The sequence below is a fragment of the Strigops habroptila genome, chromosome 4, assembly GCF_004027225.2.
Source record: "Strigops habroptila isolate Jane chromosome 4, bStrHab1.2.pri, whole genome shotgun sequence".
NCBI lineage: Eukaryota > Metazoa > Chordata > Aves > Psittaciformes > Psittacidae > Strigops > Strigops habroptila.
In genome coordinates this window covers 52,221,012-52,236,008 of record NC_046358.1, presented here as the reverse complement: position 1 = coordinate 52,236,008, position 14,997 = coordinate 52,221,012, and the positions used below count along the sequence as shown (strand labels likewise).

At 41.0% G+C, this 14,997-nt stretch overlaps 1 protein-coding gene across 6 annotated transcripts in view; it reads left to right on the top strand.

The window, feature by feature from the left end:
* The window catches only part of PTPRJ (protein tyrosine phosphatase receptor type J), a 73,711-nt gene that overhangs the window by 37,460 nt on the left and 21,254 nt on the right, over window positions 1–14,997 (top strand). For 3 of the 6 annotated variants that reach the window (XM_030482754.1, XM_030482751.1, XM_030482750.1), the window contains exons 2-5: window positions 11,532–11,550; window positions 12,701–12,868; window positions 13,303–13,569; window positions 14,127–14,393. In XM_030482754.1, the coding sequence (XP_030338614.1) occupies window positions 11,532–11,550; window positions 12,701–12,868; window positions 13,303–13,569; window positions 14,127–14,393 (721 nt within the window). The remainder of the gene's footprint in view (window positions 1–11,531; window positions 11,551–12,700; window positions 12,869–13,302; window positions 13,570–14,126; window positions 14,394–14,997) is intronic. The other 3 variants (XM_030482755.1, XM_030482752.1, XM_030482753.1) reach the window with 2 other exon arrangements.

The following is a 14,997-nucleotide window of genomic DNA, read 5'->3' as shown; positions in this document are numbered from 1 at the left end:
GGGAACTGAAGGGTTTCTCCTTTACCCTTCTCCATAGCTCCCCAAGCATATGGACACATTTACATGGCTTTTTTATTCAAAGCTTTGGTACTTGTCAGCCTTAAACATGCACATTAGAAAGTTTAGAGACGTGTTTTATCAGGTCAGTCAAAATCCCATTGGTGGACTAGATGATACAATTTAATGCAATACTTGAGCATTATCTCCCTCCGCCATTCCCCCGCCCCTAAATAATTAATAGCAGTGATTGTGCTCTAGCTGGTTTCTTTGTTTCTTTCCTGAAAATGATAGAGATGTTATACTTTGCTATTGCAAAGTATAAAAAATTAAACACTAAATATCAGGCCAGAAAGAAATGTCTCTGATATGGAAATGTTTTACTACCATTTGTTATTCTCTTGGTTGGAAATGCTTTGCTGTTTGTTGAAGGCATTGTTTCATCATCCTTAACATGTGAAATCCATATAAACCTGTATGTATATAAATCATAAAGTTCATGTCTTTCTTGGCTTCCAAGGCATTTTGTGGTGGTGCAGGGAAACTGTTTCTACATTTTAACTCAAGGTTATAAAGCTTCTAGGTAAGAACTAGTGATATTTTTCAGTTTCTTGTTTGTGTTTTTTTTGAGGACATAGAAGCAGAAGAGAATACATCTAATGTTTCAAAGGCATTGAACGTACAATCTAGGTGAAATAAAATAAAATCTACTCTTGTCACTTTCAGTTTGAGTCAAAGAATAACTAATTGAAAGAACTGTTTAGTTGTTGTTGAAGATGAAACAGGATGAGGAATTGCGATTGATTTTCTTACCTGCTAATCTTCTTTCGTCCTGCCATTTTTTTATGTAAGTATTAAGAGGCTTGTCTAAAACACATTGAGGATATCAGGGGGACATCTTTCGGCTTGAATTTTCAACTGGCCCAAATATGGTTTTTTTAAAAATAATTTGACTAAATGGGTTAATAAGAGATAAGAAAACCAGAGAATACTGATGAAGCCCTCCCCTCCCCCCAGTCTCTTCTGCAGTGTTAGTGCCTGACTAGTGTCAGTCCTTGATAATATCTCACTTTTTTTTTTTTCTGCCACAGTTGAGGCAATAGTTGCTACTGCAGACTCTGTGGAAGTGCTTGGGGGATGATGCTGCGCTTGTTGCTGCCTCTTCCTGGTTTTCCATTAGGGGTAACACTGTCAAATGTTTTGGAGAACTCTGATGAAATTATTCTTACTAGTGCACCACTATTTCTAATAAATCTTCAAAGTGCCTTATAATATTTTTCCAAAGCAAGCTGTTAAACAGAAAGCTGCCAGTATAAAATATATATATGTATGCTTTCAGGAGCATATCATAGACATTTTCTATTTTAAATGTTGTGTTTTTAAAATTTGCAAGGACCATCATCAAGTGGAATGTGAATTTCTGACTGAAATAATTGTGCTTCATCATTAAACTTGCTGGTAGTGGATTTGCATTTAGTGGTAACACAGCCAGTTGGGATAAAATTTGGTAAACTCAGGAATGTTTTCCACCTAATTGTGGGGTTTTTTTTAAAGATTGTTTTCAGTAATCATTTATGAAAACTTCATATTCATCTGTTAAGACCATGCAATGGCAAGAGGTATGTTTTTGTATTCTGCTGATATGGCTAACAGAAAATCCGTAATTGCATGAAAATAGCAAAGGCTATGGGAAGCCATATCAGTGGTATTACTGCACTAAGCAAATGATGTTGTAAAAATAATGTTGTAAAAATTGACTCTTAGTTTTAAAAGCTTCCTCTTTTTTTCAAGTGATGTACAAGGCTAAGCAAACACTGCAAAATTTATTTGAAATTACATATTTCAAGACTCAAATAATATATACGTGTCTTCCTCTTAAATATAAGAGCTTGAAATGAGCTACTACCTACTTAATCTGTATCAGAGCTAAGCCAAACATACACATCAGCAGGAACTCCTTCATGTATCTTGGAAGGACAAAGAAGCCATGCATATTATTTTTCTAGAATAAAAAGTTTTGCAGCTGGTCAGGCTGCAGTGTCAGTTTGATCTCCAGTTCTGACCCTGAACTATGCAGCCTTTTTCCACCATAGCTGGTCCTCCCAGATGGCCATGAAGTTGACCTTTGATAGACATGTCTATTGACTGGTAAGTGAGAGAGAGCCCATGCTGTTGTCAGTGAATAACTTCTCATGCAGCCTCAGTGTATTCATAGAGGGGAGTCTGGTGATGGGGTGATGGCAGAGCCAATTCTCATTCCTGTTTCTATTCAGCTTCTGTTCAAAGAGGAGGAAAAGAGAGACTCTACCAGAGCCCTAGATGAACTTACTGGAGCCACACAATGAGATTTTTTGTTCCCTCCTGGGAGGAGTACTACATGTTTTGAACACTTGCAGTCCATTTGTCTTTTGCTACAGTTTAAATTCCTTAAAGGAATAAATGGGCTGACAGTTGCAGGCAAACCTCAAGAGTGTTCCTTCAGCCCTATGTTGCTGTGTGTGAAAGCCGCATATGGGAAAACATTGTTTGTTTAATCACATTGTTTGTGTTTGTGATAATCTGATCCTTGTAGATCAGCCAGATCTCTGACTTATTTTAGAGTTGGAAAAGGTTTAGTAGCACATTTTTTGCTGTGAGGCAATTTGCATTTGTTTTGAAGAAGTTGATGAAATGTGCTTTGCTTTTAGGGGTCATAAAAAAAAATATAGATTCACTACAAAACAGTGCAGCTGAAGATGCGAGATGCAGTAAATAAGCACCATGAAGAAATTCGGAGGTCCAGCCAGTAATTTATTGTATAAAATTATTTGCCTGTGGCAGGTTTGTGATGCTTGAAGATGCACAGAGTCTGCCTTAGCCAGCTTGGCATGGTGTCATTTGCTCCCATATTCTGCATCTGAGCTGATGTTTACATCTACTTCCACACTTCACAATCTAGTGTGGTCATCCTCAGCCTTGTACTTTCCAGAATATGTCAGAATTCATGGGAATTTAGGCATATTTCACTGCTGTTAGTCACTCAGGCTGAAGGTTGATGGTTTTACTGGGGCCTCTAGTGGTCTCGAGGCTGCATTACCAAACCGGAGCTGCTGTTTGGGAGTGGTGGTGGGGAAGGATTGCTTTTCTTCCTCCGTTTGAGTACATTTACCCAGCAATGGGGCAAGGGCAGTGCCACACAGATGATGTATTTGCATTCTTGTGGGGCATTTTATGTGGAGGTGGAACCAAACATGATGAAGGAGTATAAATAAATGGCAATGAACATTAACAGAGCGTGAAGGAGGAGATGAAGGTTAGCCTGGGAGGTCACTGTGCTGGGCAGTAGCCACAGGCCAGTTTCTCCCAGCTGCACACCTCATTGAGTTTTAAATTAGAAAGTTTTTGGGATCCCGGTAAGGTCAAAAAGATTATAAACTGTTCCAAGTATAGAAGTAAGGCATGAAACAACAACCCCTTCATGTATCAGCATCAAGACTGCTATACGAAAAGGATTTTCTGTCTAGCAGGGCAGTTTTGAGCTTTGCGTGAGCAAGCTGGAGGCTTTCAAAGGACATGGTTCTCCTGCCCTCAGGCAGGGTGTTGTAGATCAAAAATTTGGTCTTTATTTTCAATATAAATCATCTTTCTTGATGTTGTATTACAGCTTTTGTGTAAGTTTTTAAATCCCTTTACACCTAGGTTTGCTTGGAAAACTCTCAACCCAATTCCAGCTCAATGTTGTTCTCCTTGTAAAGTATCTTTTTAACACTTTCCTGAGAAAAGACTGTCGTCTCCAAAGTGTCCAGCTCAGGACAGTGAGATCTACTTGTGATAACAGAGAAACTTGAGAGTCTCAACTGCTCTCAGTTAAGCAGATCTGAAATAGGGCCCTGTCAGGAAGTGTCCCTCATTTTCATGACTGTGCTGCAAAGGCCGGGTGGCTGCTGGCTGTAGTATGTTTTCCATGTTGCCTGGGTGGCCAACCCTGCTGATTTGTGGACAGTTAGCATTGTGTCATTGCCACAGGAGTCTCTCTCTGGCTCCTTTTTTTGTTGTATCCTCGTCCTTCCAGGGTGTGCCCGAGTAATGACTCACAGTGAAAAAATAGTGCTGTTAGGCTACATGCAGGAATGCGCCTTGTTCGCATAAAGTGATGCTTTCTTAGTTCTGAAAGAAAATGACTGGCGGTGTTAACTGAAAATTATTATTAAAAGATGAGGTTTTTCACAGGCATTGCTCATTACACGACCAATGTCGGTATGATATGCAGCTCAAGTAGGATAACAATTAGGGTTTTTAGTAAGTAGTTGTTTTAAATATTACTCATTGCCATTGTCAAATAAGCACACAGTTCTTGACATAAACTCTTTCAGCAGAATCATCTCTGAAGAGACATTACAATAATTTAAACTTACTGAAACTTTTCATCCTTCAGGGTGCTTGGAGGGATACTACTGAACTGTGAGGTAGTTTGCAGCACCTTCTGCCCGTAGTTCATCAGGTTCTGCAGGTTTGGGGGAGACAGAAGAACTACTGGGTTGTGTGGGAAAGTCTTAAACTGATGTTTGCTCTAGAAGCCATTGGAAAAAAGTCTAATGGTGCTTCCTAGGGTCTGTGGTGAGAGAGTTGCGATGTAGTTGTGTTTGGTGTGTGGAACTGTTGTCAGCCTGCTTCCTACCAAAATCTGTGCTGCTTGGTCTTAGGTATTTCTGTTGCTTTTTGTTTTGTTATGTGAACAAGTAGGTAAATCACTTCCTTGTACCAAACCTCAGGAAAACATATTTGAGAAATCTTTTCTTGAAGGTAGGACTGAGGAACGGGAAAGAGATCGAACAGGTACAATTCAGATGAGATCCATTTTATATTTTTCTCTTTATTGTGGGTATGTTGCCCAGAAACCTCCTCACTCCTAGGCTAGCAATCTGAGAAGCAAATACACATAAAATTTGGAGAAAAATTGGGAGAGGAAGAAAGAATTTTGCCCAGTATCTTTCAGCACAAATTTTCATTTGATGTCTCATCTTGGCTTTCCTACAAGGCTTTCTCTCCCACAGCATTTTTAGTTTTCTGGAGGTGCTGCACAAACCAGAATCTCCTCATCCGTTTTCATAAAAAACAATGGAAAAAATAATATTTGGTCCCTCTTTGGAAAAAACTTGCTTCAGGAAAGACAGAATTTAGAAATATCAGGGGTAAAACATAAATACATGCTAAGTGGAAATGGTCTTTCCTCTTTCACGTAACTGCATAATAGCTCAAAATAGCTTGTGCAGAATTGTGTATGACTGTTGGCTGCTTTAAGCTTTTGCATAGCTTCCTAATACAATGTGGTGTCTTAAGAGGGTCCAACCCTACCCAATTAATAAAAACCATCAGATCATGTTTCTTTCTTCTGGGTTCTGGATTTCCATCTGGTCCCATGGAGTCTCAGCAGAGCTGCTCATTTAGGGTTAAAAGAAGACTTCAAAGATCTTGCAAAAATTTAGTGGCACATCTAAAATTAGATTTAGTTTGTGGGTTTTTTTCCTCTCAGGGTAAACCCACTTAACCAAAATGTTCTGTGAAATGGTGTTTTGTGGATGGGCTGTGAGTTCCTGCCTAAAGATACCAGAGGGAAAATGTGGAGCTGACACTTGCCACAGCATATTATCAGGTTTTCATGGGAAATGAATGTATCGTATTATTGAGATCATCAAGAGTTAATTTGAATCAAAAAACCTGTTGTGGTTTACAGTTAAAATTTAGCATTTGGCACAGTAAATATATACTGGAAAAGGAGAAAGGAAAAACAAACAAAACCCCACAAAAAAACCCAACCAAACAAACAGAACAAAAACAACCACCCACATAACCCTCCAAACTTTAGCACCAAATCCAGAAAGTAATCAATCTTAAATGAAACTATATAACATAATTAAATGTTAGCTTTTGACTTAGCCTTCTGTTGACTATTTCCACCTTCAAGTAGTAAGGACCTGATACAGGAGGGCCTAATGTTTACAAATACTGCTGAAATTGATAACTGGACTGTTGGTGTAGCTTGGAGCAAGTCTAAAGCACACAGGCTTAATCTATGTTATCTCTTTTCTTGTCATGCAATAAGTACAGGGAAAACATTGCTTTTCTTGGCTTGGCATATCTTTAATTGTGTATGAGTTTCTATGCATTTTACAATAGTGTAACAATTTATGCTTAGAAGTTGTCTGCTTAAATGCAGAGAAATGCTTTGCAATTGAAGACTGACGACATTTTAGGAAGAAGTTGTAAGATAGAGCTAAATATTACACAAGTACATTTTAGCTCAGTTCCAGTATGATTGGTTTCTTTTTTGATTTTTTTTTTTGGTCCCCCTCCCGATGCAGAAATTGCCAAAGCCATGTTACTTGAACTAGGTTGATAGAGGTTTAGGCAAATGCTTTTATGTCCTAGTTCAGGTGATCTCATTTTTCTTGTCCAGTACAAGCCTATAAACTTCATTAGTTTGGACATAATGTGGAAAGGAATGAGGTGAAACAGCCCTGAGATGGGCGCAAGAGACCGATATACTACATCTTTCCAGACCTGTCCTGTTCCTGAGACTGTTGTGTCCTGCAGGAAGATGTCACTCCCTGCTGATTTAGACTTCACACTCCCAGTGAAGTGGGAAGATGTCACCAGCTGGGGTAGCAGTCAATGCCTTACAAATTCTAGGAAATCCTAGGTTATATCAGTTTGTGAATGCAATACCTGGGCAATCCCACTTCCATTACTGTGGGGCTTCCCAGTGGCATTCCAGGGTTTAATTTTCACTTACTTTGCATAACCTTGAATAAGACCTTTCTGTGGGATTGCTTTCTGAATAAACCTATGCCATGTATGAAATATCAGAGGTGACAGGGGTCTGCAAGTGGCCAAGTTACTGTGTCTTTGCTGGTTAATGTTTGTCAGCTGAGTGGTGATGACTGATAACATCAGCAAAGCAAAGCCTGGACTCTTAAAACCATTATGATGGTTTTAGTGTGGTGGCTTGCTCTAAAGCCCATAGTTATGAGTGTGGGTCAACTAATGGGAACTGGGCATACCAGGAATTAAAAAGGAAGTGAGACCAGTGTTCTTAATTATGCTACTGCTTTTGTGAAAGGGTGTTGAGAAAGAATTGGGCAGGTTGATTGGAATTAGATCATCTTAAGGTCCTTTTGAACCCTAACCATTCTATGACTTTGGGGACTACTGTCATAGGTTGGTGGTGTTTTTGTGGAGGTCCTCAAACCTGTAAGGATGGGTAGGTGGAGAAGACGTGAGAGATTATTCACTTTGAGAGGGGCGTGATTAATTTCCTGGCTTTTTGCATCTGAGTCACAAGGCATGCACTGGTGAGCACACAAGATATAGTAAGCAGCAGTCTCAAGTAGCCTTCTCAAAAGGGATTTGTGGCCAAGGGGTTTTTTTGCTAGGATTTTTTGGTTTGCTCGCTTTGACTGTTTAGCCAGCTTCTTAACCTTGTATTTACATGAACCAAACCACGTTGTTTGTTTTGGAAACTGGAGCACCCCAGGCAGACGGGTTGCTATCAACAAGGGTTCCCCCCCCACCCCCACTGCCCCCCCAGTGCAGGAACCCTAACATCATTAGAGGGTACAGTTTGGCAGCAGAGTCAAGCTGACCTGAAGTCTTGCGGCTAGCAGAAGGGGAGGCACTGCTGTCTTCCCCACTTCTGACCTGCTCCTGTGGCTCCCCTGAGGCATGTTTTAAATCCTGCTCCTCACTGTATACCTGAGAAGGATGAATCTGAATCCTGCATCTATTACACTGCACCAGCTCCTGGTCAGTAATAAATTGCATGCATAGGGAGCGCAGGACAGACTTTGTGCGAGTGCAGGTGAATTATTTGGTGTCTCTGGAATGTACTGTGTGACACATTAAGATTCATTTGCTGATGACAGCGATGAGTTTGTATATATGCATCTCTCTTGTTGTTCAGTTGAAATGTTCAATGTTCAGCATTTTACTGTCTTTAATTTTCTTGGGGAATGATGTTCCACCCCTACTCCAAGTTCCAGGTTTTTTGGTTAAAAAAAATACCCAACTCTATGCATGAATAATACAGTTTTGTGTCATTGAAAAGAGAAGCGGAGATGGCAGGGCTCCTGATATATTAGATACAAACACAAGGAGAATCAGGTGTTCAGTACAAATATCCTCTGAAATAATAAACAAATGTTTTGTATAAATAGCATCTCATTAAGTAATAACATAAGGCTGGAGAACAGTTCAGTTCATGGCTCATGTTGAAAAATACAGCACGGAATGACTGAGTCAGGCAGGCTGACGCTTGGGAATGGGATCATTTGTTTTGCGCGGTTTTGGGTTTCAGAAGGAGGCCTGCCTGCTGCTGACAGGATGTGCTTTTTTTGAATTTGGTTTGCACATAGGGTTCTGGAAAGTCCGAGTGGTATTGTGAGGGGGAATTACCAAAGTGTGTGGTAAACAAAAGCAAGTAAAAAGATGGGAAGCTGTTCATTCATCATGCGAAAGGAGTTTCAGCATAATTTTCCTTTTGTTGTTTGAGCATTATTAACAAAACCCACAGGTGACAGTACAAACAAGTTTCTCCAGCTTGGTAATAATTTGCTGTTAGATTAGATGGCTGTAGCTGGGGGTAAACAAGGAATCAGCGTGCTTCTTGTTTGAGCCGGTAGGGAAGAGATGGAGAGGTGAAAAGCAGGATTGCAGGGGACTGTAATAAGTAGTGGCATACTTATTTGAGCCTCAGTTATATGATGTTTGTTGTTCCTGTTGCTAGGAAAGGATGCTGTGCCCCTGGGCTCAAAACCTGGGGAGGAGATGACAAGAAACTTTGTCATCTTCATGCAGTTTTACAGAAGATAAAGTAACTGAAGGCCAGGTTGTGAATGGTGTCAGGCTTTTGCTATTTTGTCTGTAGGGCTGCAGAAATCACAGAGACTTACTCAGTTCTGTAGTGTTTCTTGGTTTTGTTCTTTTTGCAATTTCCCTTTCTTATTAAACATAGTCTTTTTGGCTTTGCTTTTAGGTACCTCTGCTTTTCAGGGAATGTCACCTCTTGCTCATCATTCAGCAGCTGTTTCCATATAGCTTAGCAGTTCTCTGAATGCTACACAGTAGCATTTTCCTGCCTTAAGAGCGGCTTTTTCCTTTACAGCCTCTTCTTCCTTGGCCACCTTTTTGCGAAAGCATATGGAAGGGCTCTAGAACCTGAGTGCAGACGAATGTTTCTTCATTTCCTAATGGCCTTGCAGTTTGGCTGGGCTCAAATATTCAGAAAGATTGAAGAGGAGCCTCATGCTTGTACACAGGATACCTGTATCCCAAGAAATGTCCTTTGTGTGCTGAGTTGTCAGTAGAGCTGTGCTAGAGAAGACCAGGTGTTAGTTCTTTGATGCTTACAAGTGCTCTTTTGCCTGGGAAGTGCGCCCAAGTTCTACTTGCTGTGGCATCGAGACCATCACAGGGCTGAAGGGGGTTTCTCTACTTGAATCACAGATTCACAGAATGGTTTGGGTTGGAAGGGACCTTAAAGATTATGTAGTTCCAACCACTCTGTTATGGGCAGGGACACCTTCCACTAGACCAGGTTGCTCAAAGCCCTGTCCAACCTGGCCTTGAGCACTTCCGGGGATGGGGCATCACAGCTTCTCTGAGCAACCTGTTCCAGTGTCTCCCTCGCAGTAAAGAATTTCTTCCTAATATCTAATCTTCCTAACATCTAATCTAAATCTTTTTGTCCTGTCACTACATGTTCTTGTAAAAAGTCCCTCACTAGCTTTCTTGTAGGCCCCCTTGAGGTATTGGAAGACTGTTAGAAGGTCTCCCCAGAGATTTCTCTTATCCAGGCTAAACAAGCCCAGCTCTCTCAGCCTGTCTTCATAGGAGAGTGCTCCAGCCCTCTGATCATCTTTGTGGCCCTCCTCTGGACTTGCTCCAACAGGCCCACATACTCCTTACGTTGGGGGCCCCAGACCTGAGCATAAGTACTCCAGGTAGCATCTCATGAAAGCAGAGTAGAAGGCTTGTAGCTTCCTTCTGCTGCACTTCTCCTTACTGTAAAGCTGGAGGGGTTGCTTATAGTCAGCTGGCCTGCCTCATCTTTGCGGAGAATGCTTTTTGTATGGAGAACAAGATTTAATGGTGTCTTCTGACTGCTTTTTGAGGGTGTGTCTGCTTGGGCCCATGCCTAATGCAAGGAACTAGTGCTGATGGAGCTACTTGTGGCACCGGCAACTTGAGAGCTGGAGGTGTGAATGATTTGGGGTTCAAGCTTTGCATTCCGTTCTTGTGATATAATTGCTTATTTTGAGTGAGCTTGTGGAATTACAGAAGCAGCTAAGAAACTGTCTAAGAAAATGGTGGAAAGAGAAAATGAGACAATTGCAAGTGCTTTAGATAAATGTGTCAACCTCTGCAATCATTAAGCTTGGTACGTTGCGTGGCTAATGCACCATTTGGCATAAAGCTAAGCTGGGCTTTTTAGGAACCACACGGTATAAGGTCCAACCAAAAGACTGGCCCTTCTGCAGGTCATGTTAGAGCTGCTGGGGTGGAGACTGCCTCTGCCTGTACCGTGATGCCAAAAACAGACCCAGAGGTGCATGGCAGAAAACTTCCATGCCTGCAAGCCTAGCTGGTACAAGGCATGTGACCTGTGCATCTCCAGCACCAGGCTAGGGACCTACCAGTCCTTGGGTCTGGTAAAATGTGAAAATGTAAACATATCTCTGCATGCTTGGTTTTGCCTTGTCGTGTGTAGCTTTGCAAGGTGAATAGTTGTATTTAATCCTTGGTACAATTGCCGAAGTAATCTATTTGTTTCGTGACAAGAGTGGCTGCTGCCGTCAGTTGGCATCAGCTGGCTAGTGGAGGCCCAGGAAATCATGGTTGTCCTCTCAAGTGCCTGCAGACTTCAGGCCAGGGCTTTTATTTCACTCCTACAGGGGCATTTTGTGCTGCCACCTGGAAGGACATGAACACAACAATTCACAGGCCAGTTTGCCCACTAGCAGAAAGGGAAATGGTTTATTTGTAAGTAAAAGCATGAAGTTGAAAGAATATTGTTTTCTGAGAAGTAATAAGAACATTTACACAGCAATAGGATGAAAGGAAAAAGCTTATCAATGAAAAAAGACCTAATGCACATCTGCCGTCTTTTGTGGGATGGTGTTGAAGGTGCTAACTAAAGTGTCTTTTGATTAAGTTTTTGTAGGTTTTGTTTTAAGTTTATATGTGCAAAATAATCAGCATATGTTCTGCAGGCTGGGTTTTGTGACAAAAGAAACTAGTTTATAAAAAAGTGAAAACTAACATTTTTCCAGCATAGGTTGATTGGTTGGTTGGTTTTCTCTAATAGTTTGGTATACATTTTTTTTTTTTCCTCAATAGATTTTTAGGTGTCTCTTTTGCAGGTTGAAAAGTCTAGATTTTTTTTAAAAACTGATTTCTCCTGTCCCATCCCTCAAGCATTAATTAAACTGGTCTTTGTTTTATTTGAGCTTCCAATAGTTTTAAAGTTTTAATTTCTATAATTTATTTTTGTTTTCCAGGTCAGATGTACAATTGCCTGTAAGTATCGTACTGTTGTTCAATCATGGTTTTATTTTTTTATTTTTTTTAGAGCTCTTGTTATCTTAATTTCTTTCAAGAAAAATTGAACAGTATCATCTAAGGATTTAAAAAAAAAAACAAAAAACAAAACAAATAAAAAAAAAAAACCAAAACCCAAAACCAAACGTGCCTGAAAAAAAATTTAGAAATTTCATTCAAAAAATGTAAACTTGCTTATTTTAGTGACTGTAATTCCTGTAGTGCATCTCAAGATATTTAAAGATACAAATGTGTACTTTAATCCCTTTGCTTTTCAGTTTGTAAAGAGTTCTGGTAAAGTCAAGTACAGATATAATGTGCTTAGAAAGACCGGAAAGTATACTTAAAGGCAATACAAAGCAAAGATAGACCCCAAAGTGATGCTTTAAGGATTTTCTGAAGCAACTATTTTCTATAGCAACTGCTGTACTTGCTAGATGACACATTATTTGGCAGAAATTCTCAAAAGTGCTTGCAGCTGAGTTCTACTTTAATACTGAACATCGGACTTGCATGAATTAGCCTTGAAATTTTAGGGCCTGAATCGATTCTCTCCACAGTTTGGGCTGTATTATTTGTTATATTTGTTTATATATTTGTTATATATTGTTATATTTGTTAGTATTCCATCAACATAAATTTGTTTTCAGTAGGTATACCACGTATCCCTTACTTGTGGGAACACACTGTGGGACTAGAAGAACTTTTTTGTTGGTACACTGAGAGGAAGAGACAAAATTGCCATGCCAGGTTAAGTGAAGCAGCTAGCTTCTGATAGCACATGAAGAAAATACATGCAGAATATGGCTGCAAGTCTCTTCAGTTCCTTTCAAAGAAAACTGCATGGGGGGATAAAAGAGCAGATAATGGTAGCTTTCATCCACAGCATGAGTAGAGTTAGTGAATGGCTGAAATAAAGTGGCAATCTCTTAATCTAATTTATATCATCTCAAAGAAGTTAAACATGGTAAAACCAGGAAACATGCAGTAAAATCTCTGCAGGAGAACAAACTGGAAAAACAGAAGTGGCTGTGGTCTCTGCATGAGATCTATAAATGATTATACTTTTGCCAATGGGAAACTCAGAAATTTTGTAAAGATACTTATTGCTTTGTACTCTTTCGTTCAGGCGCTAAGGATTGCAGCTCAACAAATGAAACTGCAGGAAGAGGAACCAGTAGTAATGATAATTTATCAATAAACTCTACAAGTGGGAACAAAACCTATGGAGGTGGAAGATGGACCAGGAATGTGTCACTGTTCAAAAGGGCAATAAATGATTTGAACAATGTAACACGTAAGTGGTTTGGAATGTGACTGGGATGTGAATTGTCAGGCTGTTTTCTGTTTTTAGGCTGACTTAGCGTTTTCAACCTGGACTCTAGTCCAGAGTGCAAAGAGCATTGCAGGGGTATGGATCCAACTGCCTTACTGGAGCAGGGAATGAGCCAAATAAATGTATCTGCGCGGCTGAATGGGAGTGCAATTTAACACCGTGATTGGCGCGTGGTCTTGAAGTACTTTTACCACTCTTAGACTTGGGCTCCCTTCCCTGCTATTATGGCTTTTTAGCTTACAGCTGCAACAGTTCAAACATACTGGGACATATAGATTTGAAATTTATAAGAGTACAGCTGGAGTACTCTACGTAGCTTAGAAGGTGCTGTATCATGTATATGGGGGGAGAGCTGTGTGAATCTTTTAAAATGCTTTTCCCCTTGCCTTTCACAGAGCCCAGCCCAGTTCTTGATCTCAAGGCAGAATACATTGGTGTGACTTCAGTCAACTTATCCTGGGCAGTGAACGACACTGCTTCCGACTCCTACACGTACAGGATAGAGGTTGTAAATGGTACCTCTGCTAGGAACCTGATGTCCAATGTCACCAAAACTGAAATTACGGAGTTAATCCCTGGGACAATGTACAATTTCACAGTGTTTGCAGTAGCAGCTGATGGTCAGACAGAAGGAGAAGGAGTATCCATAAGCCTGTATACAAGTGAGTCACAATTTCTTGCAGCCCTCTTCCTGTTGATCTGTATTTTGCTGTGCAGTACAGGGCTCTGCCTACCTGTGTGAGGATTTTAATTCAATACTACTGCGTATAGACCTGATACTTTAGTCTTAGAGCCTGATCTGGGCTATATGGAGAGGATGAGGTGTTAGCGTGCAACACAAGCACAGCCTTAATGTTTTTGTTTATTTTCTAATTATCCTCCTTCCTCACTTTCCCCTCCATCCTTGTCTCTTTCCTGCCTACCTCTCTAGGTTTCCAAGGGAATCCCAGGGAGTTCTGTCAGAGTGATGGCCTGCGTTTCTGCTTTGGAGTGCCAGAGGGAGATCAGTCCCACTCAGAATGACTTTTCTTCAGTTTTCTCGTAGCTGCTCATTGGCGCAGAAGCCTCCAGGAGCATCTGGTGATGTTGCTGGGGTGCTCCTGCACTCTGAACAATGAGTGATGTGAAGAGGGTGAAGCAGTGGTGCCTGTGTTTCTTCTGTCCATGTATGTGAGCAGATGCTCTTGCAGGTTGACAGATGTTGTCTTGCCTTTCACAGAGCCCAGCCCAGTTCTTGATCTCAAGGCGGAATATGTTGGTGTGACTTCGGTCAACTTATCCTGGGCAGTGAACGACACGGCTTCCAACTCCTACACGTACAGCATAGAGGTTGTAAGTGGTACCTCTGCTAGGAACCTGATGTCCAATGTCACCAAAACTGAAATTACAGAGTTAATCCCTGGGACAATGTACAATTTCACAGTGTTTGCAGTAGCAGCTGATGATCAGACAGAAGGAGAAGGAGTATCCATAAGCCTGTATACAAGTGAGTCACAGTTCCTTGCAGCCCTGTTCCTGGTGATCTGTATTTTCCTGTGCAGCACAGGGCTCTGCCTACCTGCCTGAGGGCTGAAATACAACACAAACCTTACCTGGGCTGGCTACTAAGAATAAGGTGTTAATGTGTTGAGGAAACATAGCCCCATTTTTTTGTTGTTGTTGCTTTGTTTGTTTGTTTTTAAAAAAACACCAAACCCTGTTTAACACCACCACCACCTGGTCCCAAAACAAAAAATGGCCCACAACAACAACAAAACTAAAACCAACCAGCCAAAAAATCCCCTTTCTTGCCCACCATACTCATCCCTTTCTTGCCCACCTCTAGATTCCTAAGGAAAACCCTGGGAGTCCTGTCAGAGTGATGGCCTGTGCTTCTGCTTTGGAGTGCCAGAGGGAGATCAGTCCCACTCAGAATGACTTTTCTTCAGTTTTCTCGTAGCTGCTCATTGGCGCAGAAGCCTCCCGGAGCATCTGGTGATGTTGCTGGGGTGCTCCTGCACTCTGAACAATGAGTGATGTGAAGAGGGTGAAGCAGTGGTGCCTGTGTTTCTTCTGTCCATGTATGTGAGCAGATGCTCTTGCAGGTTGAC